The 24,062-nt window shown below is 47.0% G+C and overlaps 2 protein-coding genes across 5 annotated transcripts in view; one reads left to right on the top strand and one right to left on the bottom strand.

Annotated features, from left to right (window-relative positions):
• BBS4 (Bardet-Biedl syndrome 4) overlaps window positions 1–9,220 on the top strand; it is a 36,052-nt gene extending 26,832 nt beyond the window's left edge. For 2 of the 3 annotated variants that reach the window (XM_031616263.2, XM_031616264.2), the window contains 4 exons: window positions 170–239; window positions 2,676–2,817; window positions 3,181–3,391; window positions 4,312–6,605. In XM_031616263.2, coding sequence (XP_031472123.1) covers window positions 170–239; window positions 2,676–2,817; window positions 3,181–3,391; window positions 4,312–4,463 — 575 coding nt within the window. In that variant the 3' untranslated portion in view covers window positions 4,464–6,605. Of the gene's footprint in view, window positions 1–169; window positions 240–2,675; window positions 2,818–3,180; window positions 3,392–4,311; window positions 6,606–8,866 lie in introns of those variants that run through there. The other variant, XM_090148620.1, reaches the window with a different exon arrangement.
• An 89-nt stretch (window positions 9,221–9,309) lies between these two features.
• On the bottom strand, window positions 9,310–19,007 carry ADPGK (ADP dependent glucokinase). 2 transcript variants are annotated; one of them, XM_031616267.2, is made up of 7 exons: window positions 18,697–19,007; window positions 15,151–15,376; window positions 14,109–14,171; window positions 13,355–13,475; window positions 12,655–12,851; window positions 11,929–12,027; window positions 9,310–11,240 (listed from the first exon to the last, which is right to left on the bottom strand). In XM_031616267.2, exons 1-7 carry the CDS (start codon window positions 18,909–18,911, stop codon window positions 10,692–10,694), a joined length of 1,470 nt encoding a protein of 489 aa, XP_031472127.2. In that variant the 5' UTR covers window positions 18,912–19,007; the 3' UTR covers window positions 9,310–10,691. The 2 variants fall into 2 exon arrangements, with proteins under 2 accessions (XP_031472127.2, XP_031472126.2); XM_031616266.2 differs by having other exon boundaries at window positions 9,310–11,243.
• Window positions 19,008–24,062: the final 5,055 nt, after the last annotated feature.

The raw sequence follows: 24,062 nt of genomic DNA on the forward strand, positions 1-24,062 counted from the left end.
CTGTGTAGCCAGCCTGGGAGATCAATGTTTTTCAGAGGGAAAGTTTGGGCTAAAGTAAACAAGTATTGGACACAAGTTGTATTTGTGAACAAATGACATTGAGTATTATCCTAAAAGTGAAGTCCTTGTGAAGCATCACCTTCTGTGTGTATGTTTTCCTGTTGTTCAGTTGCTCTGACAAACCTTGAAGACATTGAGAATGCAAAACGTTCCTATGAGCAAGCTGTGGCATTGGACAAGTAAGTCTTAATAATATAGGTCAGTTGATCATGTTGCTTTTCCTTCCTGCACCTGGTTTCCTTCATGTGCTTTATCCCTCTCTCCTCTGACCCTAAGTTTGCACTGGGGAAACATTTTTGTTCCAGAAGCAGTGCAAATCAGCTTTAAAACCTTTTTTTTTTCATTCAGTTCTGAGAAATGAAAGAATTTGAGACCAAACCAAAGCTGGCTTTTATTTTGCTGTTTATTTAGTGAGTCAAGGGATGATGACTTTGGATTCCAGTCTTCCTTCCTGGGAATATGGAGCAGATTGAGTAAACCATTCATCCCAGAACATTTTGTAACTGAGCTTCAGCACTGCACAGAGCACTGAGAGACTTTTGGGATAAAGCCTTTCTGAACTGGGCAGAGGGAAGATTTTAGCTGGAAAAATGTGAGCAAGAAACCAGTACAAAGCATATAAAAGGGACAGTGGTGCAGCCCTTCCTCCTCCATTTTACAAGCAATGTCAGTATTGGGAATCTAGCTATTAAGTTCAGAGCACCTACTTTCAGAAATGTTAAAATGAGCCTTTCAGTATTAAAGATGGTTGTTGCCATTGTTTCAGGCAGAAGAAAAACACAGTTTTGTCTCAAATCTATGAATAGTTTTGGCTGCCTGGGTCTGCTTTTTCTTTCTTTCTTTCTTTTTTTTTTACCTTTCATGTTTTACCTTTCAGATATTAACTAGTAGGTGATGCTTCTCCCCAGCTTACTGCAAATATCGGCATGCTTTTGGAGCAGCCAGCACAGTGCTCCTGAGCCCAGCAGTTTGTATGCTGGCAGCAGAGCTGCAGGGCAGGCTCTTTCCATCTGCAGTGGTCACCATGAGGTGGCATGGATTGGTGTGCTTAAGGGAATACTGCTCCCTGTCCCCTCCAGCCCAGTCCAGACCAGGCTTAATTCTGGAACTAAAGAATTCTGGAAGTTTCTAAGCCCATTAAAACAAGCATCAAGTTTCAGAAATCAGTGTTGGACACCATAGTGCAGTTCTCTTTGCAAAGAGGTTCTGTAAATACTCTGAGATCTTTGTTGAGAATTGCATGGCTTGCATGCAGGACAGAGCTTCCATCTGGTACTGAGGTTCTGCATGAGTTATGCATCAACAAAATTGCAGAGTAGATTTAAATGTTACTTCTGCATCCATTCTAAATGTCAGTATGTCTGAGCAGTCTCCTCAGAGGAACTGAACTTGTACAAGCCATCATCAGACATCTGCAAATGCGTTGCAGTGTGAGAGCATTTTGCAGTTATGCATTGACCCTTCCTACCAAAATTACTGACCAAAGTCCAGTTGACTTCTCTGCCTGGCTTTCCTGGTCAGACTTCATGCCTAGCAGGGGGTGCAGGATCTGAAGATTGCTCAGATGTAGTCAGACATAGCGGGTTTCTGCGCTTTGATCAGAGAGAAGGAATAGAAATGTAGCTCCACAACTTTGCCTAAAGAATTGGCAGAAGCAAGATGCTACAGCTTCAGTTTTACCAGGAAAATAAAACCTGATCAAAGCAAAAATGAATCCCGACTGCTAGTGGCTGCTGGAGGAATACCCACAGACTGGGAGGCCTTGTTCAGCTGACGTGCCTTGAGTTTCCTGCAGTTACTTAGTGGCTGAATCCCTGTCCCCACAGGCTTCCTTCCCTGGCAGGTTAGGAACTGCCTGGCCTGGATGTGTTTTGTTTTTATTGCAGGATCAGTGTTCCAATTTCTCTGCTAAAGGAAATCCAATGGTTATGAATGCTATCAGGTTTCTTCTGATGGTCTCTTCCTTGCAGCCCCGTCATATAACTTAGTGAGGATGGATGGCCCTGGCCTGCAGATGACACTTGCTGTTAATTGAGCGGCAGCAGGAGCCTTCTCTCCTGCGCCTTTCCCCATGGGGGCGCGGTGCCGGAGACCTGCATGGCTCCAGCTATCCCTGCCTATTCCTGCCGTGCTCCAGCAGAGGGCAGCAGTCCCTCGCTCATATTTCTTGAGCAAAACGCACAAAGCATCCCTTACTCTCCTGTGTGCAGAGATACACGTCCGCGCCTCGGTCTGGCCACAAGCGGCCTCTGCTTTTCCAGGGCTGAGCCTGGGTGAGAGAGCAGCAGCTCCTGGGGCAGGGCTTATGCCCGCCTTGCGTTTTTCTTGGTCAGACAGTACCTGTGCATTCTGCTTCTCTGGATGTTCCCCTATGGCAGCACACACACTTCTGATTTTACTGGGGAGGGAGTGAGAGGAGGCAGGGAAAATGAATTGTAAACAGTGTGTTCTGTAGTGTGTCAGCCTGTAGAATACCACCAGTGAGGCCCTCCTGCTGACCTGACCCACCCTGAGCGCTCTCCCACCGACCAGCAGAGCTGTAGGGGCCCGAGGTAATCAGCACAGAGATGACCTCTTCTCCCACAGTGAACGCATACATCCTGTGTGTGCTGCAGGTGCAATCCCCTCGTCAACCTGAACTATGCTGTGCTGCTGTATAACCATGGGGACAAGAAGGGAGCCCTCTGCCAGTACCAGGAGATGGAGAAGAAGGTCATTGCACTGAAGGAGAGCAGCACTCTCGATTTTGACCCTGAGGTATGTGCTTAAGGAGTTGTCAGCAGGAACTAAATAGCCACATTAAGGCTGGCAACAAACAAGGGGGAAGTTTGACTTTTGAGTTGAATTACTAGGAAAAATTCTGCTTATGAGATTTTCTAAGACCGCTCTAAGTAGAGCAGTCACCTGCTGCGAGTTGCATGCTTCATTTCTGCTCTTTGAAGCCCAGTTCTTCAATCAATACACAGCAAGACAAGATTCCCTCTTAATTAAGGGATTGAATTAGTGGAGATGTTTCCCTCGAGCACCAAGGCAGTTGCCAGCCCCACACAGCTCTTTTTCTCTGTTGACTTCATTTGTCTGAAGTTGTCCCTGTCTTCTCTTTTTGTTTTGTTTGAGAAGATGGTGGAGGTTGCCCAAAAGATGGGAACTGCCCTGCAGGTTGGGGAGAGCCAAGTCTGGACGAAGCCTGCTAAAGAGTCTAAATCCAAGCAGCGAGCTGCTCTGTCAGGGAAGTCTGCCAGCACACAGCAGCCATTGGGCTCCAACCAGGCCTTGGGTCAAGCCATGTCCTCAGCTGCTGGCTATGGGAAAAGCATGCAGCTTCCACCAGGTACCTCTCTTTTGTGTCTCTGTGAAGTGAAACCATGGGAAGGGAGAAGAGAAACCTCTCTCCCTTTGGTTATGGCATGTGTTTAGGGAGGTATTTACTTACTTACACAGAGCTTCAGCCTTATAAGGCTTAGGCTGATAGCTGTATGTGCTGCAGCTTGCTGTGTGGGAGCATCTCCTGAGCCATCGCTTGCATCTTGACCTCCTCTCACCCCTCAGCTTCCCAGGAGCAATGCACTAGAGCCACTGCTCACTGCAGTGATTTTCTGTCACTCTGTGTTTTATTTCCTGTGGGTTGGCACAGGAGGAAGGTTGTGTAATCCAGGCCATTTCTGTGGCACCCCTAAGGACCTGCTCCGTTTCTCATGGAAGCTGAAAAATAAAAACATGTGGAAGTTCAGGGGTTACCTGAAATGCCTTATCATCCACATCAGCAAAGCTGGCTCATAAGATTAGCTGTCAGCTTAAATATAAGCGTAGAAACAACTTCAGCGTGGCAGTGTCCTGTTTTGATTTTGTTCTGTAAGGAGCTGTTAACTGCTGGGAAGCTCTCCCTGAGATTGCTGAAACTGTGAGCTGAGAACTGCACTGTGGCTTTGGTTACAGTCTGAGTACAAACCAGATGCAGTGGAACTATTTTCCCTTCCAAAGCTTGAGTTAACTCCTGAGTTTCTGCTGACTTCTTGTGGCAGCCCAGCTGAATGAGAAACTGCCTCAGCTTCTTTTCAGCAGAGTTGCAAGTACTGTCATGTCTCTGGCTGGATAAGTTGCAGAAGAGTTGAGTGCTGCTGGTAAAATTCATGCTAGGCAGAAGAAATCAGAATAAAAAAAGAGCTGCAGTTGTTTTGTGTCTCCATGCTGCTCAGAGGTGCCAAAGAACGCACAGAATGTATGCAATCAACTTTTAACTTCTCTCCCCAGGTGCTGGAGCATCCACTCCCCTTGCAAAGCCTCCCTCACTGCCCCTGGAACCAGAGCCGGGCTCAGAGCCAGGCCCTGAGGTGACCTCAGCGCCAGCAGAGGCCGAGGAGCAGCGGCAGGAGAAGCACAAGAGCCGTCAGGCAGCAGACTAGGAGGGGCTTGAGGCAGCAGGGGCAGGAGTGGGAAATTCCAGTGCTGCCTGAGCTGTGGGGCAGGGACCTGTCCTCCTCTGACCTGGAGTGGCTTCATCCCACTGTCAGTTAGTGTAGATGTGGTGTTTCTGTCAGTGATTTTAGCACGAGGTCTCTGCCTTGTCCCAGGAGTCACTGAGGCAATCAGAAGAGGACACTACGTAGCCACTGAGTGCATCACACCTTACTTCATCAGGAGTCGGGAAGATGGTGGCTCGGCAGGGAGTCTGCAGCAGCACAGAAGTCAGCCAGTCCTAAATTCCAAATTCTTTGCTGACAAACAGGGTGAATGAGGCTCAGCAAAGCCCTGTGCTCCTGTGATTGGAGTTCTTCCTTTAGAATTAGTATTGCCCAACATGGGGGAAAAGTTGGCTTGCAGAGAAAATAAAGATCTTTTCTGAGAAAGCTTGCCATGGTCAGCTTCAGTGCTGAATTTGTTTTAGCAAAGCAGCAGCCATGCTCTGAAGAACAGAGTTATGAACCTTGTGAGAGTTTCAGGAGATTCAGTTCTGTGAGCTGCAAGAAGGCAAAGTAGTCCCGTGGTGAGCAGAGCAAGAAATCTTAATGCCCCTCTGCTACTGAGATGGTGGAGAACTGTTTTTATTCTCAGAGAGAAAAATCTTAGCCTTCCTTTCTCCGCTCCTATCAGTTCTTTGTATCTGGATTTAGCCAGAGCTTGACACAGGCCCTCAAAACAACTGTGCTGGGGAACTAAGCTGAGCCTGTCATGCTTTACGTAAGGAACCAGTAACTGGGTTAAGTAAGTGTAGTTTTCACTCTTCCTCCCCTCTGCGTACAGAGTTGTGCTGCTGTGGGACTTGGGATTTCACTTCTCCAAGCAGAAAGTGCAGCACTTTCAGCCCAAGGAAGCTGTAGCTTCAGGAAGGCTCAGCTCATATGCTAATAAGCCTGATGAGCTTTTAAAAATATAGCTCCTGTTTTTGCATGGTTTCATAATCAACACATCCAGTGGAGCGAGGTTTGTAATGGAAACCTTTCTGCAGCAGCCTGTAAAAGCAGCATGACCACGGCCCTGGATATCTTAATGTCCTCCAGCAGTGCTCTCCGGCTAGCTGCTTTTCCCCAGAGCGACGTTAAAGTGTTTTCAGTGTTTTTGTTACTGTGGTTTTAGAGAGGGACCCAAAGCGCTGCCCTGCTCCCCAGGGGCCACTAAAAGTAGGATCCTTTTGCTTTGTCTGTTTTGATTGCCAAAACTACCTGCTTACCTCAAATTCTCTTTGTTTCATCTGTCCTCTGCTGGTTGGCTTTCTATCAATCCATCCCTGCAGCAGCACTCCTTTAATGCTTTCCTTCTGCTAGGAGCAAAAGGAATCAGAGGTTTTGTGCAGCAGCCACCAATTGAAACAAACCAGACGAGCAGCAGTGTAATTCAGGTACAACACAGCTATTTTATTTGCATTAAACTTTTTACACTGCAGATTACTGTGGTGTAAGGGAGTGCCTGTGCAGGGGAGGCCAGGAGTACAGAGCAGGGGTGGGCTGGGAACGCTCCCTAGCCCCTAAAACCTTTTTGTGTTCTTCTGTAGCCAGTGCTTGTCATTGTTTGGGCTTACCATAATGGGTGGCAGGTTTGGGAAGTTCCAGTACAAGGAGCAGCGGGTGGAACAGAGTGGTCACAGCATTGCTGATACAGGGAGCTTTTCCCTCCTGCTGCTTGTTGTAAGGAGGGTAAGTTTAACTTCAGGACTGTGACATTAAGGAACTGCTCTGGGGGAGCAGCCTCGTCCCACAGGTGGCCATAGGAACCAGGACCACTGCTTTCAGAGTACAGCCTGCCCGAGGCATGTGAGGCTCTTTGCTCACCCAGTCCCACCTGTGCCAACTGTTCTCTTCTTGGCTGCTAGGGGCTCTTATAGGGCAAGTGCTGTGTGTTACTCCATGGGGTGTGCTGCTTGGGGAGGCACTGTAAAGGTGTTTGAAATATTCCTTCAAAGGTACAGAGCTTTATGCAGATGATTAATTCTTCTGTGAAAAAGAACAGTAGCACCTTCTTACTTTCTGGATTTTGGAAGGGAGCAGCAGGGAGCTTCACGTCCGAAGAAGTGTTTTTAAATATGTAATCATGTTAGATAATTAATATTACTGCAGTTCTTTGTCCTGTCCCCTCTCCTCTTCCTCCCAGGGGCTGCAATGGCAGTATTTGCATGCAGAAAATTCACGGTGTATTTATAGAGGCTTTCTGTGCTCTAGTGATGGGAATGAGGTTGGACTGTTCCTTCGACTGAAATTAGGCAAGGAGTTTTCCAGCAGGCCTGTACCAAATCACAGAAGGAATTTGGAAAGCACCACTTCTGTTCCAAAAGCTGCTTCTGGCATCAGCCATAATTCTTACTTTGGTGTTGGCTTTATTTTTCCATCCTAATTAAAAATGTAAGATGCAAAAGAATAATGAGCTTAATTTCTAGGGAAGCAGAAGCCACCTGCTTTAGGACATTTTGTTTCCCTTTTCAGAAAAAAAATGTTCATTAGTTAATAAGGTCAAATCAAACTGCTTACACAAGGCGGACTGCGAATTGATGTCCTCTCAGGGAAGAAACCGAGACTGCAGCTCTCAAAGCCTGGGCAGCAAGACCTTGCTTCAGCCAGAAGTTCCTGTCCCCCCACCATGGGGTGGAGGTCCCTGAGGCAATGGGATGTGGGCTGATGCAGCACTCCCAGCCACTGCCCCTGTTTGCCCACTTGTGGTCAGGGACAGACAAGGTGGAGCAAGGTAGACCCTGTCTTGCATAAGACACAAGCATTGGAGATTTCCCTCTTGGGAGGGGCAAGGACTTTTCTGCAGAGGCAAACCTCAACACTGAATGTAGAGTGGTGAGCTTTACTAAGTAATTAAGTTCCACACACAGATACACTACAAAAGGACACGTAATACAAGTAATTTATCTGCCACGACTGGTTTCTATGAAAACAGTTCCACCACAAGGAAAGCTTGCATCACCCTCTGAAACCAAACTGCACAAAAATCAGTTTTCTGCAATGGTTCTTGAAACAGGTGAGCTTTGAATCCAGTTTTAACCAGGCTGCACTGAGCAGCTCTCCTGAGAAGATCACGGGTGAGGTTTTCAGAACATTCGTTTGAACTTGCATTTTAATGCGATTGTTCACCCTTAGCTGCCAGGATTTGTTTCCTTCAGCTGCTATGAGCTCGGGGAGGGCTGGTAGCAGGTTCACCTTCCAAAGGGACAGTGACTGTTTGGGACCAATGCCTCTCTCAGGTTTCTGGTGCAGAAAGCAATGCCCAGGCATGCTGTTTCCAACCTGCATCCATCGAGAAGAGATTAAGAAGAGAACTTAATCTGACATCTCTAAACAGAGAAGAGAGATTGTTTTTGCATCTACAATAAAGTTTGGCTAAAGAGTTTCATCAGACTCTACTGCTAGAGGGGAAGGCAGACAGGAGTGAGGTCGGGAAGTATGTGAGGCAGAATAGGCTGCAAAGAGGTCTGCTTGCCCCAGCCTCTCAAATCTCTAAAACAAAGCACAAAGAAAAGCTTCAATGTTCCCATTTCCCTCTCTTAAATCTCCCTGCCTGACGGTGGGATGTGAGACAGACTTGGTTAAGGGCTCTGCTGTAGCTGTTTCAACCAACGAGTCTACAGGTGTATTTATTTTTCCCCAAAATGAAGCTACTACTGTGGTATGATCACTGAGTTTAAATTTAATTCTGTACTTTTATCCAAACTTTCACTGCTTCATGCCATTAGTTCTCCAGTCCATTAAAAACCACTCAGTACTCATAAGACAAACAGGCCACGAAAGTCCTGTCAGATGTGCTCCAGCCATGTTTCACAGTAAAAACAAAACAAACCACCCAAGAACTAAAAGCAACAGTAATGCAGTGGGGATGGATAAGAACATAAGTCCAGGGACAAGTTTTAGCCCTCCCTCTTAAAGGTACTTCAGGGGAGTTAATTGCATCCTGTGCTGACTAAAAACCTGCTACCCGTTTCCGTTTCTGCTGGTCAGCAAGGTGTGTGAAAGCAGATTGAATGTAAACGTGTAATATTTGCGTTGAGTACAAGCAAGAGTTACCCTTGGGACAGTTACCTGATTCTAAATAGCCAAAATAGGCTACCACAGCCCAACAAACCTCCTGTCAGCAAATGTTTTTGGAAGAGAGCTGGGAATCAGAGCAGCAGGACCGTCGGTCGGGACAGCTGTGTGTATTTGGTTTGCTTTCGTTTCCAGCTCGAGAATCCCTGCTGCCTGGTCCGATGCCAGGGAAGCTGCTGGTGGTCCCAGCCAGCCATGATCAAAGGTTACAAAATGCCCCTGCTAATGGCCTCAGACCTCTCAGACGGTTGTCAGGAGACATTTTTTATTTGGTTTTTTTTTTCCTGTAGGAAGACTAAACCAGAACTCCGAGTCCCGCGCTACAGTTTATAAATAATAAGTTTTAAAAAGACACTGAAGAGAAAGGCTTCCAGTTTAAGAAGATTCTGCACTGAGATAGATACTGAGAGCCAACGGAAGGCCAGGATGGGACACGCAATGGGAAAACACAGCACTGACCATTTCTCCTCTGGTACAACACAGACAACTTTGCTCAGAGGGAGAGGAGCAGTTAAACACATAATGACAGATAACATTTTACATGACGTCCATAGATGTTCAAACAGCTATCAATCTTTGTCCTTACAGAGTATTCACAATGGTGTTTTCCACCAGGAGAACATCACTAACTGCCATATAGCAGCCTTGCTGAAACAGATCCCTCCAGCCAAGGTGATCCCGACTCTCCTCCCTGCTGCTCGGATGCAAACAGTGACCTACAATCCTGGTACAGCACAGACTTGCATGGACACACTGGCTGCCTTTAATTATCACACTGAAAATATCTGTATGATAGCTATGGAAATAGGACCTGGAAGTGGACAGAGACAAAGCTATGCTGGAAAAGAGACAAAAAGAATACTGATGCTGGACAATCAGTGGTGGTCTATTACCAAAAGGTAAAAAATATAAATAAAGTATTAAACAATACACAGATTAAACAAAATTTCTAAACTAGCAAGGCCATGATACTATTCAATTGGACTGATAAGACACAGCTCTATTTTTTTTTTTTAATTTCAAAGGCTGTCCAGAGCAAAGACAGCCTAGTGACCTCATCAAAGAAAAAAAAAGCTCCTCCCATCAGGCTTCCCTGCAAAACACTTAGAGCTTCTGAGAGCCTTCCCCTAATAAATCCATCTGAACAGAAGGCAGCGAAACTGTAGAAAACTACACAGGAGTTCCCAAATAAAAAGTTAGTCTCCAGCACTCAACTGGTTGCTGTAAGCTGTGCAACACCCCATGTAAGCAGCTGTTAGCAAAAGGAGCAAGCAGCGAGCCCCTGTGGCTGTGGCTCTTGGCATTTAGCATGTAGCACACAGGTAACGTTTTGTTGTTTACCCAAAATAAAGCTGTCTCCCCAAATATAAACCCTGAATATCTTCACTTTCAGTTGCCCCAAGACTAACTGCAGGCAACGAGTTGAATCTTGTCAGTCACAGAAAGAACAGATACCCAAAATAATTTAAACTGCCTTGAGCCCACCTGTGCATTCAAGGAGTGGGTACAGTGTTGCATCACATTTTCAGGCTCTGGCTCCCTCTGCTGCAGGGGCACTGAGGTTGAGAGGTAATTTTGTCAGGAACAGATTTCATCAGCACACTGAATGAGCGGAAGGTTTGCTCCTGCCACCTAGCCATGTGCTGTGAGGAGATAATGCAGGAGTTTTCTATTTTTACTTTATCATAAGCAAGACAGGGCTGAGCAGTGCTCTGCTCTCCCTGGGATCCATGGGGGAGGAAGCTCTCAGGACTGCCACATTTTCCAGCACTAGCAGACAAGGCCCATGTGCAGTTACAAAGAGCAGACCTCCTCCAAATATGGATTTTGATTATTTGTGTCCCTCCCCAAATACTTAAGACAAAGAAAAGCCAAATTTTCACATTAAATACGAAAACCTCTGCACTGAAACGTGAAGTGTTCTAGTCACTGCAAAGTGACTGGAATGTATCTGACAGTTTACACCTGGAATTATTCTTTGGCTCTTCTGTTATATCCAGAAAACATATCGCACCCTGATTCTGTTCCTATATCAGCACTGGCTGAAATCCTAATGATAACAGCACGGTTCCTCAGACACCGCACAGTACTGGAGACAAAGGGGACCTCAGTCTTCTACTGAAGATTTATTTCTGAGTATAGCAGTCCTTCAGCTGAAATAGCATCCCCAAGTCCCACGGTCCGCACAGGATCTCTGCACACCAAAACAGGAGTGAAATGGAAGGAGATGCCTTCTCTGTGCCAACGCACCACTGGCTCATCTGGATTTAAGGATATTTTGGAAGGTGCCTCTATCTGGGAGGTCACAAACTCCAGAGGAGCTTTAAGAAAGACTCTGCTAGTATCGATGGTTTCGGTCGCGCAGGCCTGCGCCCCTGCCGCTCTGGCTCCGGCAGCCACGGCAGCCACCTGGTTGCCCCAGTGCCCATCCACTGTGGCGAGGATGTGGTAGGCCAGCGTGTGGAAGTGGATCCGTGTGAGATCCGAGGCCCGGTCCGCAGTCTTCCCGTGCTCCTTCAGGATCCAGAAGAGGATGTCGCTGACGGCACCCACGTCAGGGACGCCATTCCAGGAAGCCAGGGAGGCGTGGGGACCAGAGGCTGACTGCGTGAGGAAGAGCAGCTCCTGCTCGTTCAGACCAATGGAGTTCACCAGGGGAAAGACCTGCTAACAGGAACATGGGAACAGGAATTTTTCTCTCAGAGAGAGATCAGACTGCGTTCTCATCCATTCTACAGAAGTGTGTTACAGTCTGCTGACGATTGTACATTTTGTGCAATTAATTTTCTAGACACACTTTAAGGAGTAATCAAGTATCAAATCCAATGAAACATTCCTAAGACTGGGATTGAAGCCATGTCAGCTCTGACAGTGGACCATCTGGACTTGAAAGGAGGAAGGACTGCAGGAAATTTTTTTTTTTTAATTAAAAAGCTCAAATTTAAATCCTTATTTTTCCCTAAAAATCTGCAATCCTGCTAAATCTATACCAAGTTTGTTGAACAGTTGCTGAATAAGCTCAGATCCACAAAAAATGCTACTCCATGGTGAAGATGACCTGATAATCAACCACAGAAACTTCCAAGGAGACCACATTCTGTGAGCTGAGAAAAACAGATCTGTCCTCTACTAAGCCCCAAGTCACTGCATTGAGCTGTTAATATCAGCAGAGAAAAATCAAAGTGTTCAGAATGCATCAGCTGGCATTAAACCCACATTCTTAATTTTTCATCAAAGGGACTAAGAAAACTAATTTCAAGTTTTCTTTTCTCTGTTCATCTACCAGTCTGTACAGTGTGATGCTGAAGGAAAGGAAACTGATTAAGAGAGCATGTCCTCTCATTTTTGTTACCTGATGCACAATGTTGCTCATAAAGTCCTGATCAGTCATACTGGCCAGCTCCAGGTGTATAGGAATGTCAGTAGGAATGTCAGAGATGGAGGCTACCGCCTGCAGGGGCAAAGGCAAAAACATCTAAAACATTCCTGCTAAAGGGAATAAGAACAACTTTAAACAACTTGTGTTTTTCAGAGTGCCAGAGCTGAGCTGGGGGTAGGTTAGGGTCAGAATCAGTTTTCCTGCAGTCTGTTTCAGAAACATGAGAAGTCTGAAACAGCCATAAAACAGTTGATGTTAGAAGAGAAAAAAGAGTAGCTCGTTGAGATGGGCACTCAGGTGTAAGACAAGCAACATGGCACAGCTCCTTTGGGCTCAAAAGTGGATGTTGACATTTGGGTTATCTAAGAGATAACACTTAAAGAAGTCTTGATTATAACTTTGATCATCTTAGCATGTGGAACAGAAAAAGTGTGATCAGTCACTATACAGGCTTCAAGAACGATGTCAGTCTGCTCTGCCAGCCAGTCAGCACTAGTAGAGAACTTTTTTTGCTGTAGACAACCCACAGAATCCAACAAGATTAGACAGTGCCATTCTTACAGTTTGCATTCTTCTTGTAGCATGCAGAGACCTGAAGATGTGGCCTACTTACAACTTCAAGCCTGGGAAGCCAAAAGTTTGCTGGGGCACATTTGTTGGAATGGAAGTTAAGAAGTTGCTGGTGTTTGAGTGTCTTACCTCCATAAGACGTCTGTGTCTCATCTCCCTGCTCTGGCCTTCCATCATGTGCAGTCCTGAAAGTACCACGAGATCAGGCTGAAACTCCTCCAAGCTGGACACGAACACTTCCAGCATATTTAGGGCTCCATTTGATAGGTCATGGGAGAAGATAAAGCGGTTGGCGTTGGGTGCCTTCACTTGTCCCCACTCTTCACCTAGGGTGGAGCAAAGAGGAACATTCAGAAGAGAAGCAAATCAGACTACGTATCTAGAGATTATTTTGGGGGATATCCTGCTGGAATCTGGAGGCATGATTTTCCAACTAACAGCTACTGCCAGCACAATTATATCTCCATGTCTGCTTAGGATATCAACAAAGTGCAAAGTATGCTTCATTTCTGTAGGCTGCAGCACAGGAGAATACAGAACCACAGGGATGGCAGCACAGCAGCATGAGACAGTATTTACAGTAACTGCATTACAAAGAAATAAAGTTTCAAAGGAACGTAAGATGTCTGTTTACCTACCACAGCTCCCTGCAGCGCAAGGAATTACCAGATTAGCCCACTGACAGCTGCCAGCACTGATAACTTACATGGTCCTTTTGGAATTAATTGATTCAAAAACCGCCCCAAGAACAAATCAACAAACTTTAAAACCAAGAATATCTTTGTGATGTCCAGGGTTCCCATCTAACATTCAGCTTTTGGCAAGGTACCTGCTTGATACTCCAGGATAAGATGGAACTCATCTCTTTCCTGCATGGATTCAGGTGGCACAACCACATTATCATCTAGTAGTTCATGGAGCTTGGGACCAACTGGGCCACAAAGGAGAATCTAGGAAACAAGAAAACCAATCAAGGATCCCCTGCCAGTATTTCAGTTCATAGAAGTAGCCATCTTTCTCTATGAAAGCCACTCCATGAATGCATCAGTCCCAAATTCGGTGATCTCCTCCTAGCAGTAGCTGATGAGACAGCTCTCACACAGGAAAATGTATTCCCTTCAGTGTTTGGTTCACTTTCCAGAAATCTTGACTTAAGCCATCACAGCTTTACAGCTGTTCACTTTTCCAACCTCACTGTGAGGATCTTACATCAATCTCTTTCAAACAATGTGGTCTCCACATGAACACCTGAAAAAAGAAACCTGCTTCTACTAAAACAAGAGAGCAAAAATTGAGAGGATTAGGATGACACAGGGATTTGTATTTGTTTTATTAGAGGGAAGATGAAGACAAAAGACAATAACTCAAAGGGAGCAATAAACTAGCAACCATTTCCTAGAAAACAGATGTAAAATATTAAGAATTAAACAAATCAGCTGTGCTTTTCAGTCTATAAGGCCAATGATGTGTTCCGCTGTACCCTAAGAAACAGCTCCAACCTGCAAGACCTCCCAAATCTACAGGGATGTACTGTAAGCCTCATTAAAGATGAGCAAATAGTATGAAATTCTTGGAACACCTACCTTCAGGTCTGGATTTGCTGCAAGCTTCTGACCAATGAGAGCAGCATTGCCTCCAACGTAAAGCTGTAAAATAGAAGGGCAGGTATGGGCATTGCCTTGCTTTGATAGCTTTACACATGCTTAGTCACCTGTAGAAGACTCAAGATTTTAGCATTTCAGAAAACATTCCAGCATTAGAGAATTCAGCAAAGCTCACCTGGGGCTGATGGCAAAACAACTACAACTCTCTGTCAGATGTCAACAAATTTAATGTTCCCTGTTTTTTTTAACCTAAGTATTTGTCCTCAGGTAAACCACAACCCTCTAATGAATCAATTAATATGTAACAAATATTCCCTTTTATATCTCTGCAAGTTTTGAGGGTTTTTTTGTTTGTTTGTTTGTTTTTAAATCAGCAAAGCAAACTAGCAGTCATTTAAAAATTACAACAATATTTCATCCAGTTTGCAGTCAGGGTTAGAACTGCTACCTGTGCCCACACAACGTGAGCAGAACTGTGGAAGCTGCTTCTGCATTAAACAGTTTGGGACAATGAGCTAACTGTCAAATAGGTACCACGTAGATTCAGAAGACCCAGTATAACCAGAGCAAAAGAGCTTTGCTTCTGGAAAGGCAGGCTTCAGGAAAATTAATTCTTTCTTTTCATCACCCCAACTTCTAGAGAGAATTTGAATCCTGCATTGAAGTGCTGAAGCTAACTGCAGTGCTCCTAACACTCGGATCCATTTCATTGCTTTCTGCCTCATTACAAGATATTAGAGCCTTTTTGATATCGTCAATCCCATCTGGCTCACATGAAATGTAAAAATATCTCCAGTAGTATTCATACAGAGCCATCCTGGATGGACATTTTGGTTTGAAGAATGCAAGCAAAGCACGGGCTATTCAAAGCCCTACTACTCAGTGCAGAGTTCTGTTCTTAGCTATAGCATCGTTCTTTCCCTAAATGACTTGTGCTCTCCCTAGAAAGAACAGAAGTCATCAATGATGCAGAACATAACAAACAAGCTTCTCAAACCTTATCTTCATGGGCGAGGCATACCTGTGCACCAGGGTGCTCCGAGGCAGTCTGTGCTATGTGATGAAAGGACTCTGCGTCGCTGAAGAAGCGTTCGGCAGCCGCTCCTTTCTCCATGAAGTGAGTGAATGCTTCTCTCAGGTCCTGTCTGGAGTTCAGGACGTCATGATTTTTTCCCAGCCCAGGTTTAAGACCAAGTGCCTCCAACAACTTCACGCCGGACAGAACCACGTCCACGCAGGCATTGACACTGAAATAGAGAAGGAAAATGTATACTGGGAAACCACTGTGTGCTGGGGCACTTGTGAGACAATACAGTGACATCACTTCCCAGCCAGTGAGGTCTGCTGTAAGTTCTGGCAGCCCTCAGGAAAAAACAACCAACCCAATGAGAAAAGCAAAAACACAGAGATATGAGTTTCCTGCAGTTCTGAATTTCGGTGCTCTCCTCTTGACATGTTTTAACTGTGCTCCAGCACAGGGCCAAGGAGATGGATCTCTGAAATGCTTTCTTGTTTTAATTCATTGGAATAAGCTGCTTATGTTCAGTGCTGGCTGTGTGTGTTCTAATTTGTTTTATACTTCATTTGCTGTCCTAGGCTTGCTCAAAAAAGAGCAGGCACAATAATAATAGCATTTTTAACTTTTAATTCCTAGAACAAAGACATTTTTATCGTCCTAGTTCTGGTTTAAGACCTGCAGGCAATTCAGAGCTGTTAAAAACAAAGCTGAAAGTATTTAAATCTACCCATCAACCTCACGAATTTCAACTACCACTACCAAAAAGCAAAACCACAGACATGACAGCCCATACCTGGACCAGCTCTGTTTACAAGAAGTCAAGTGAGACAGTTTTCAGTTGAAACACTTAAAGACCGCAACTTCCAAAGCACACTCCTAAAGTTTCACAGATAGCCCACCTCCTCCTCTCAAACAGAAGAACAGAAGAATCCAGCACCAGCTGGGAAGTTATAAGGGCTGACCTGGCAGACTTGGATGAAATCACACCTGTGGCACAAGCCTTCCAGTCCCCACTCCTTACAAACTACAGCGATTTAAGCACACTGAATCGAATTCAAAGAGAGCAGGCAAGTTTCTGGGCTGGAAGCAGGTCCCCAGCAAGCATCTAGCATGCATTACTAGTTTATTTCAGGGCAAAATTATGAGTACTTGTTTCTATTCCTGGGTTTCAGAGAGATATTTATATAAGCAACATATTTACTAAGCTGACATGAGCAATAACTGTAGCATTTTCTGGGGCTGTGCAGCCCAGAGAGGAGAAGACTGTGGGGAGACATGAAGTAGCCTTTCAGCATCTAAAGGGGCTGTAAGAAAGAAGGGCACAGACTCTTAAGCAGGGTCTGCTGTGACAGGACAAGGGGAAATGGTTTCAAACTACAGGAGGGGAGATATACACTGGATGTAAGGAAGAAGTTTTGCACGCTAAGGGCAGTGAGGCAGTGGCACAGGTTGCCCAGAGAGGCAGTGATGCCCCATCCCTGCAGACACCAAGGTCAGGCTGGGGGGCTCTGATGTGCAGCAGGTGAGGGGGGTTGGACTGATGGCCATTAAGGGTCTCTTCTACCTCAAACGATTCTATGGTTCTGGAGCTGTTCTTAAGTGTGCTTTCCCCTACAATTCTGTGGTTCTGTTCCTCCATCCCATGCTTTCATAACAAGGATCCAAACAATCTCCAAAGCTTTCCCAATATCTCCAACCTACTCAGCATCTGTCCACAACACTGAATACTGCCGCCTGCTTGCATGCCGGCTCAGAACACACAGCCATTCCTCCTTGTCAGTGACCTTTGATGCAGGACTCGTTCCCAAGGCTGCATCGTACAGAAAAAAGGACATGAAAAACCTCAAGGGTTTTCAGTGCAGGTTGTAACACTCTTCATATTAGAACAGAAATCCTCCGTACTGTGCATCACCTGATACGCTAAAGAGAAAAGCCTCGCAGAGAAAAGCAGAGAAGCAATAAGCATCAGTGGCATTTTAGCCACACTCTCGCTGCAGCAAAAGGTCAGCAATCTCATGTTTTAATGATCATTAAAGACACAAGGGGACATAAACCAAGTAACAGTTCTTTCAAGTGAGACGCTTCTAATCATCTTCCAGCTGTCTTCCCTCTCCCTCCTCTGCTGACACACTTCTTGCTTTCAATAAACTCCCCTAACAGCAGGAATGTGCTGCTAATGAACTGCTTCTGCTGGTGAACTTTGAGGCCTGGGGTGTCTGGTGTGGGCATCTGTTTTATATATATATGTATGTATGTATGTACGTACGTACATACACATACACAATCAGTCCCTTTAAGGCAAAGAAGAAAGCAAGGAACAAACTGAAGTTAATTGTCTCTTCCAGTGAAGGCGTGGTGAAAAAGAAGGCATGAAACACTGAAAAAACTATCTGCAACATATTCAGGGCAGAAAATCTGCATCAATCATAACACAAGAGCATGACAGACTGTAACACTGTATCAGCTCTGCATCCATTATGCTGAATAACTTTTTCCAACACTTGAAGGTTGAACTTCATGGTCAAAGACAAGTTATTCTGTCATGTCCTTCTATTTAAAAGAAAGTGAGTCAAGTGCTATATATAATACCAAGATTAATGGTCAGTTTTAAACCCTGCTTTTCAGATCGATGTGACATTCCTAAACTTTCCCCAACCCTCTTTCTTTGCAGGTTAAAAAGAGTGCTGGACTTCACCATGCACACACAGGTGTTTTAATGCCCACTGCTCTTTCCTATCCCCTTCCCTCTCATTTCTTCCCTTTGATTCCATTCACAGAATCAAAGAACTGTAAGGGCTGGAAGGAACCTGTAGCGATCACTGAGCCCAATCTCTGCTAAAGCAGGTTGCACAGGTAGGCAGGCGTCCAGGCACGTCTTAAGTATCTCCAAAGGAGACTCCACCACTTGTCTGAGCAGGCTGTTCCAGTGCTCTGTCACTCTGACAGTAAGTAAGTTTTTTCTTGTGTTAGTATGGAACTTCCTGTGTTTAACTTTGTGCCGCCACCCCTTGTCCTGTTGTTGCACACCACCACAAAGAGCCCGGCCCTACTCACCTTCTAACTTTTAGATATTGATAAGCATTGACCAGATCCCCCTTCAGCCTTCTCTCCCCCAGGCAGGCCCCAGGTCTCTCAGCCTTTCCTCATGCAGGAGATGCTCCAGGCCCCCAAGTATCTCCATGGCCCACAACTACACCCTCTAAAAATCTTTTTGGAACCGGGGAGCCCAGAACCGGACCCAGCACTGCAGATGCGGCCTCAGCAGGGCAGAGCAGAGGGCAGATCGCCTCCCTCGTCCTGCCGGCCACGTCCTTACCACTCATCACTGGGTACCACCGCTCTGCTTCTCCCCACCTCTACCTCTGCGAGAAGGTCTCGCTCCGTCCAGCCAGCCCCCTCGCACCCACGCCTGCCGCCATCCCTCGCAGCTGTCAGAACACGAAACCATTTCACAGACAGCGAAGCGAGGCGAGGCCCTCAGCGGGCAGCAGCCGCAAACCATCCCACCGCATCCCGTCCCGCCGCATCCCGTCCCGCACGCTGACCTACCCGACGGCGACGCGCCCCCAGCCCCGCGCCGGGCGGACGATGGCCGCCTGCCAGGCCGCTACCATGCGGTTCTCCAGGGAGCCGGCGCGGCTCAGCCCGCCCAGCAGAGAGGCGGAGAGGTGCTGTAGGATGGAGGGGGGCGACTGGGGGCCCAGCAGGCAAAGGTAGCCCAGCGCCAGGGCCAGCAGGCCCACGCACGCGGATCGCTGCCACATCGCGCGGCCCTTCCCCCGCCACGTCTGAGGGGGGAGGAAGGCGGGAGGGCCGGACGCGGGGCCCTTCCTTACGCCGCCTCCGTGGCGCCCCGCCCCCTCCGGGCCCCGTCTGTCGTAAAGCCGCTTCGGGAATCGGGGCGGGCTCTGCGCGAAATGCGCGGCCTCTCTGTCCTTGCGCCGTTTGCGTACCGCGGCGAGGTGCGGCTGCGCTGCGGGCGTAGCTGAGCTACGGGAATAAGGGGGAAGCGCGAGCGCGGCGGTGCTTCGTGAGGGGAAATGGCGGGAGGAGCGGCTCCCTCACGGCTCCGGCGTGTCCTGGGGCCGTCCGGCCCGGGGAGCCTGGCCCCCGCCCGCGGCGTGCGAGTGCCGTGGTGCGGAGACCGAGGGGCCTGCGGGGAGCGCCGTCCCGGTGACCTCCGTCACGGCTCGGTCCTCACGGGATGGGCTGCGCTCGTTTTCTCCTCCCTCAGGCCGCCCTTTCTCCTCCGTCCCCCACTGCCCAGCCGCTCTGTGGGCTCACGGGCCGTATTTCTGCTCCGCGTTCTTCAGCCTTTTCCTCAGTAGCGCAGCTCACGATCTCAGTCCCGCTCCCGGCTCCGCCCGAGCTCCGCGCGCAGCGCTGCCCGCCTTGGCAGCGGGGCTGTGAGGGGAGCGGGGCGGCGCGGCTGCTGGAGCGGCAGGAGCGGCAGCTGTGAGCCTGCGACGAAACGTGCGGGAGTTTGACAGCTGCGTTGGCTGAGGGCTGATAATTCCCTTCCTCAGCTCTGTGTTGTGAGTGGCTGTCACTTTCTCGAACTCTGACAAAACAAACAGTAAAGGAGATGGAGCGGCAGAAGGCTTTTGGAGTTTTGTCGATAGGACTTTCCGTTTAACTAGTTTATCCTTTTTCCCTTTGGCCCTTTTCCTGCTGCTGTACACGCTATGGAATCTTGCTGCCGTACCCCTGGGCTCCCCAGGTGCAGCCCTTGGTTAATGCTGTGCTGCTGGAGGATGCAGCCAACAGGAGCCCCTCGCTGCTCAGTGCAACCGGGTCTTCACCTGTGGGAGCCTGTGTATTTATAGCCTTGTCGCAGAACGTCATCATTAGAGTGCCCATAAGGCACCTGCAGCACTGACACAGCTCAGGGACTCTGTGATTAGTGCTGTGCCACCAGAGGGTTGGACAGCGAGCAGATAACCCATCCAATAGTGTAGCATGTCAGGGAATTAGCCATGATTGCAATTTGGGGTGATTAGTTTTTCATCTGATGCTAACGCTGTGTTCTGTATTGCTTCTCAGAAGACTGAAGTCTTTCTTTATTCTCAGAACAGGTACAGTTTCCACATTAAACCTGCCTGGGAGGAACCACTGCTACTTGGTCTCTGCAAGCTGCTGACATTCTGGCTCCATGACCAGTTCTGTCAGTGAACTTGAAAGAGGCTGCAAAGGTAATCGAAGGATTTGTTTTATGATCTTGATTCCTGCAAGACAACAAGAAGAAAAGTTCCCTTACTGAACCTGTTCAGTTACAGAGCTAACAAGCATTTTTGGTGCATGCTTGTTTTAACCTAATGCAGACCTAGATTTGCCTGGAAAAGGTAATTTAGAGATGAAACGGTCAGCTCCCAACCAAGATGCAGCACCTTATTTCTCGTCCCTCAAGCTGCCCAGCATCCCAAAAACTTTAGTTAGAGGTGATGGGAAGGGGAACAGGGCTGCTGGATTCATACAATGACTCAGAACTTAGTAGAAAATTATTAATTAAGTAATAAATTAAATTTAATTATTTCTCATTTGGGTCTGTGTGTTATTTTTAAGGTGTGACACAATGATTTTAAGAACTTTTGCTGGATTACTTCTTAATACAGGAAGAGTTGGTAGATTTCAAAACAAAGAGTTAAAACTTCACCTCTACAGTTATTCTGCACTTCTTCTTCCTGACTATATGAAGTCCTTTGTGTAAGAAGTCCTTTTCTTGACACAGTTTCATGAGCTGCTTGTGACTTGGAGGGGGTGTACAACAAAGGCAGTTTTAATCAGTTTTCAGTTACTGGAAACTGAATTTGTTCCCTTTAGCAAAAGAAAAAAAGTGAGGGGGGAACTTTGTCTGCAGGAGGCAGACAAACAAGTAGGCAAATGCTTCTTTTGAAAATTAGCTATGGAGAGTTGCACACAGAGCATGTGCTCTCAGCAGCCACTCAGCGCTCACAAACCTTTATGCATGAGCTTCTTAATGACCTTACTGAGTTTGCTTTTCTGATCACAGGCTCGGTTTTGAGACATGGGGGTTTGCCAGAATCCTATTAGGCAGGAAGTGAGAGGAAAGGGGATGAGGATAGGCAAGCGGAGAAATAACAGGGAGGGGTGAAAGCCAGAGCTTTGGGTTCCCAAAGGAACTGTGGAGAACTGTTTTTTGTAGCTTAAACTCACAAGCAATTGTTTTTACTCCTTATTAAGTTGAATTTACATATTCAAATGGAGTCATTCCTTTTGACCTACTTTGGCCAGCTTAAACTGTAGGCATGCACACAATATGGGAAGGAGTTTTTCTCAAATGATGAATTCCTTTATTGTTGGTGGGATCGGTCATGCATATCTTTAGTGCCTGGGACTGAATCTTTAGCTGCACCTAATAAACATTAGGTAGCGCTCAAGGCAGGATTTGCATTGCAGATGGCTGCAGTGCTGTTGCCTCCTGTGGCAGCCAGCACTCCCATCATATTACTGCATCTCTGCGCTCCCGAGGCTTCCTGAAGTCAATTATTCAGGTGTTGTCTGCGTGTTCTCTGAGATCAAACCTTCCCCTGAAATCCCACACCCTCCTCTCTTTGATTGCAGGCCTTGTTTAATCTGAATTTGGAACTCATTAGAGCAGCAAACATATATCTGTCCAAACTCATGGAATTACTGTGGATGTTTCTGATGCTTGACCTGTGACATTTAGTGGGAGCCAGTAACAGAGTACATGAGCATGAGAGGAGTAGGAAAAAGTGAAAATAGGCTTTTTGGGTGGGTCCTAGTAATGGCCTGGAAAATTAAGAAGAAAGTTTGCACTGAGCCATGCAGATGAGCAGAGGAACTCCAGTTAAAATACAGACTCTGTGCTATGCTCAGAAATTGGGCAGCATTCCCCATCTCAGCTCTGCCAACATATCTCAGTCCTGGACCTGAGCACCCACTGCTTCTCTGCTCCATAACACACGCTCAGCTTGGCCACCACATCTCAATCTTGATCTGTAACACCTCCTGCTGTTCCAATTCTGGGGCCTTTTTGAGCAGAAAATACCATCTCTCTCCTAAATTGTGCCAAATTGTTTGGTTTTGGCCACAGAACTAATTTTCACTTGTCGCCTAACGGGGTACCTAGAGACTTTCATCTAGCAATGTCAGTGCCAGAGGAAAAAGAACATGAGAATACCCAGCCCCCTGCTAAGTCCCCTAATTATATAGTGATGTGTTAATAACAAACACGCTTTCATGTCTTGGCAGTTGCAAAACACTCATCAGTAGTGCAGCGCTTCAGAAGTAGAGTCGCACAGGAAAGATGCAAGTCCCCATTTAAATTACTTAATTAGGACAAGCATTGTCTGTACCCAGGATTAGAGTTTGGAAGAAATGCTGGTGTGAAGCTGTCAGATGCCAGTTGTTTGGGTGTTCTGCAGAATCTGAGCCACCACATAAGAGCCTTGCTGTTGCAGAAGCAATCTTTCTGTGCAGAGAATTTTTCTTCCTACTCCGCCTCATGATTATAAATCTGTCTTATTTGCAGGCCTTGCCATCTTTTTTTTTGAACTCAGCGGTGGGGGGTGGAACGGCTTCCATCTTGGCTGATGCATCAGGGCTGGAGCTGGGGGAACATCCAGATCCAAAATTATGTGCTGCTTTCAGTTTGAGCCAAATTGCTGGGTTTTGCAGTGCTGATGGCTCGCACCCTGTGGTGATGAGCCTGCTTTCCAGCAGAAGGCCCAGGAGCTGGAGCAGGAGTGAACCACCAAGTGTGCTGGTGAATACCCTGAGCAATTCGAGTTCTTGGCAGTGGCAGCCTGTGCACAGGAAGTATTGCCCCGTTACTGAAGAACATGATCCAGATCATCAGAAATTGAGGGAGTCTTGACCCTTTGTCAGAAGAAGACAGCTTAGGAAATGATCAAGGAATATGTGAGAAAAAATTGATTTGAGGAAGTCTTGATTGCAGATATGGGACAACCAGGGGATCAGGCCCAGCCTGCACAGGTTCATGAAAGGCAGCTGCTTCTTGGCCAGCCTCATCACCTTCTGTGATCAGGTGACCTACCTGGTGAATGAGGGAAAGGCTGTGGATGTAATCTACCTAGATTTCAGGAAAGCCTTTGGCTCTGTCTCCCAAGTACTCTCCTGGAGAAGCTGTAGCCCACGGCTTGCACGTGTGTAGTCTTTGCTGGGTAAGGAATTGGCTGAAGGGATGAAACAGGGAGTGATGGCAAATGGAGTTAAATCCAGCTGGGGACTGGTCATGAGCAGCGCTCCTCAGGGGTCAGTACTGGGGCAGACCCTGCTTGATATTTTTATTGGTGATCTGGGTGAAAGGACTGAGTGCACCCTCAGTAAGTTTGCAGATGACACCAAGTTGGGAGGAAGTGTTGATGTGCCTGAGGGCAGGAATGTCCTGCAGAGGGATCTGAACAGGCTGCATCTTATGGGCCAGTGGGTTGAGCTACAACAAACCAAGGGCTTGGTCCTGTGACTTTGGTCACAACACCCCTGTGTATTGATACAGGCTTGGGGCAGAGTGACTGGCAAGCTGTGCAGAGGAAAAGAGTCTGGGGCTGTTGGTTGATACTCGGTTGAACATGAGCCAGCAGCGTGCCCAGGTGACCAAGAAGGTCAGTGGCATCCGGGCTTGTGTCAGAAATATTGTGGCCAGCAGGAACAGGGAGGTGTAGTTAGCACTGGGGAGGCCGCACCACGAGTGCTGTGTTGTTTTATGCCCCTCGCAAAAAGAAAGTCATTGAGGCCCTGGAGTGTGTCTGGAGAAGGGCAGCAGAACTGTGAGAGGTCTGGAGTACAAGTGTTGTGGGGAATGGCTGAGGGAGCTGGGATGGGTCAGGGATCCCATCCCTGGGAGGCTCAGGGGAGACCTTACCTCTCCCTACAACTCCTAAAAGGGATGTTCTGGTGAGGTGGAGGTCAGC

This window comes from Phasianus colchicus, chromosome 12 (assembly GCF_987193195.1).
Source record: "Phasianus colchicus chromosome 12, bPhaCol1.hap1.1, whole genome shotgun sequence".
NCBI lineage: Eukaryota > Metazoa > Chordata > Aves > Galliformes > Phasianidae > Phasianus > Phasianus colchicus.